This window comes from Poecilia formosa, unplaced genomic scaffold (assembly GCF_000485575.1).
Source record: "Poecilia formosa unplaced genomic scaffold, Poecilia_formosa-5.1.2 Scaffold608, whole genome shotgun sequence".
Taxonomy (NCBI): domain Eukaryota; kingdom Metazoa; phylum Chordata; class Actinopteri; order Cyprinodontiformes; family Poeciliidae; genus Poecilia; species Poecilia formosa.
Window position 1 is genome coordinate 206,630 of NW_006800547.1, and position 1,302 is coordinate 207,931.

Below are 1,302 nucleotides of genomic sequence, written 5' to 3' on the forward strand. Positions count from 1 at the left end.
GGAGGGGCAGGAGGGGAGGGAGCAGGTGTGTTCCGTCTTACGTCCCGCAGCATAGCTCCACAGACGTCTCTCAGTCAGTCCCGCCGTCCAGCAGCTCAGAGACTGGGACACCCAGCGAAACGACGCGGACCGGGTCCGGATACACCTGCAGGGGGTGGAGCATCAGAACCCGGGACAGCAGGTGGGACCAGGACGACGTCTCTCCTCACCTCGTCCACCGTCCTCAGGCCCTGGATGGCTCCGGCGAGCCGCAGAGGGACCTCCAGGGTGTGGACGTCCTGATTGGCCGAGATGACGTCACGAATGCACCTGTCCACCTGCTGCAGCTGGGCGGAGCTCAGCGGACCCTGAGGAGAAGCAACAGAACCTTCAGAACCGGCAGACCCCGTCAGCGGGCTGTCGATCGGGTCAGAACCTTCACGCTGAAGTCGAAGCGCAGGCGGTCGGCCGAGATGTGAGAACCTCTCTGCTGGACGGACCGACCCAGAACCGACCGCAGGGCGAAGTTCAGGATGTGGGTCGCCGTGTGCTTCACCATGCAGGACAGCCGGTGGGCCTGGGGACCGGATAGGAACCAGAACCGGGTCGGAGAAAACAGAGACTGTTACAGAGGACAGAGACACCAAACCAAACCGAACCAGAGCAGAACCAGGACGGGTCGATAACAGGATCAGCTTTCTCTGGTGTTTCCTGGCATATTGTGAAGACTGTTAGGCGTCAGCAGCTGTTCTGGTTCTGGTCGGGCTACCTCATCAGCGTGAATGCTAACATGCTACGTTAGCAGCATGCTATGCTAATGAGCACCAGCTGGAAGCAGTTCCTGAGGGATGGACAGATAGACCGACCCAAAACAGCTCTGGCTCCGAGTCAAATCAAGTTTCAACACTTGTGGATTTTAGCAAAAGTGAAATCTGAAGGTTCTGAAGGACTAGGGTAAAAAAGGGTTAGGGTTAGGTCTGATGCAGAGGCAGCAGGAAGCCGACCATATAAGGCCCGTTGGCTTCCTGTTTCACATCTGACAGACTTTAACATTCTTTTAACAACTTATAGAGTTTTAAATGGGCTAGCTGCTCCGTTTCGTCAGGATCTTTTGAAACTTCATTCTGTGTCCAGAACTTTCAGGTCCAATAATCCCTTGGACCGGGTTTCCTCCATTGCTGCTCCTAATCTCTGGAATAATCTTCCTTTCCAGATTAGATCTGCCCAGATTGGACCATTTTAAATCGCTCCTTAAAACTCATTTTTATTCTCTGACACTTAACAGAAGCCTGATACTGCAGCTCGTCTGTTTTAGCTTATTAT

The 1,302-nt window shown here is 54.0% G+C and overlaps 1 protein-coding gene across 1 annotated transcript in view; it reads right to left on the bottom strand.

Moving 5' to 3' along the window:
- aars2 (alanyl-tRNA synthetase 2, mitochondrial (putative)) overlaps positions 1-1,302 on the bottom strand; it is an 8,687-nt gene that overhangs the window by 1,879 nt on the left and 5,506 nt on the right. Inside the window, 3 exon segments of the mRNA XM_007541443.2 lie at positions 42-145; positions 210-347; positions 416-556. Of these exon segments, the coding sequence (XP_007541505.1) occupies positions 42-145; positions 210-347; positions 416-556 (383 nt within the window).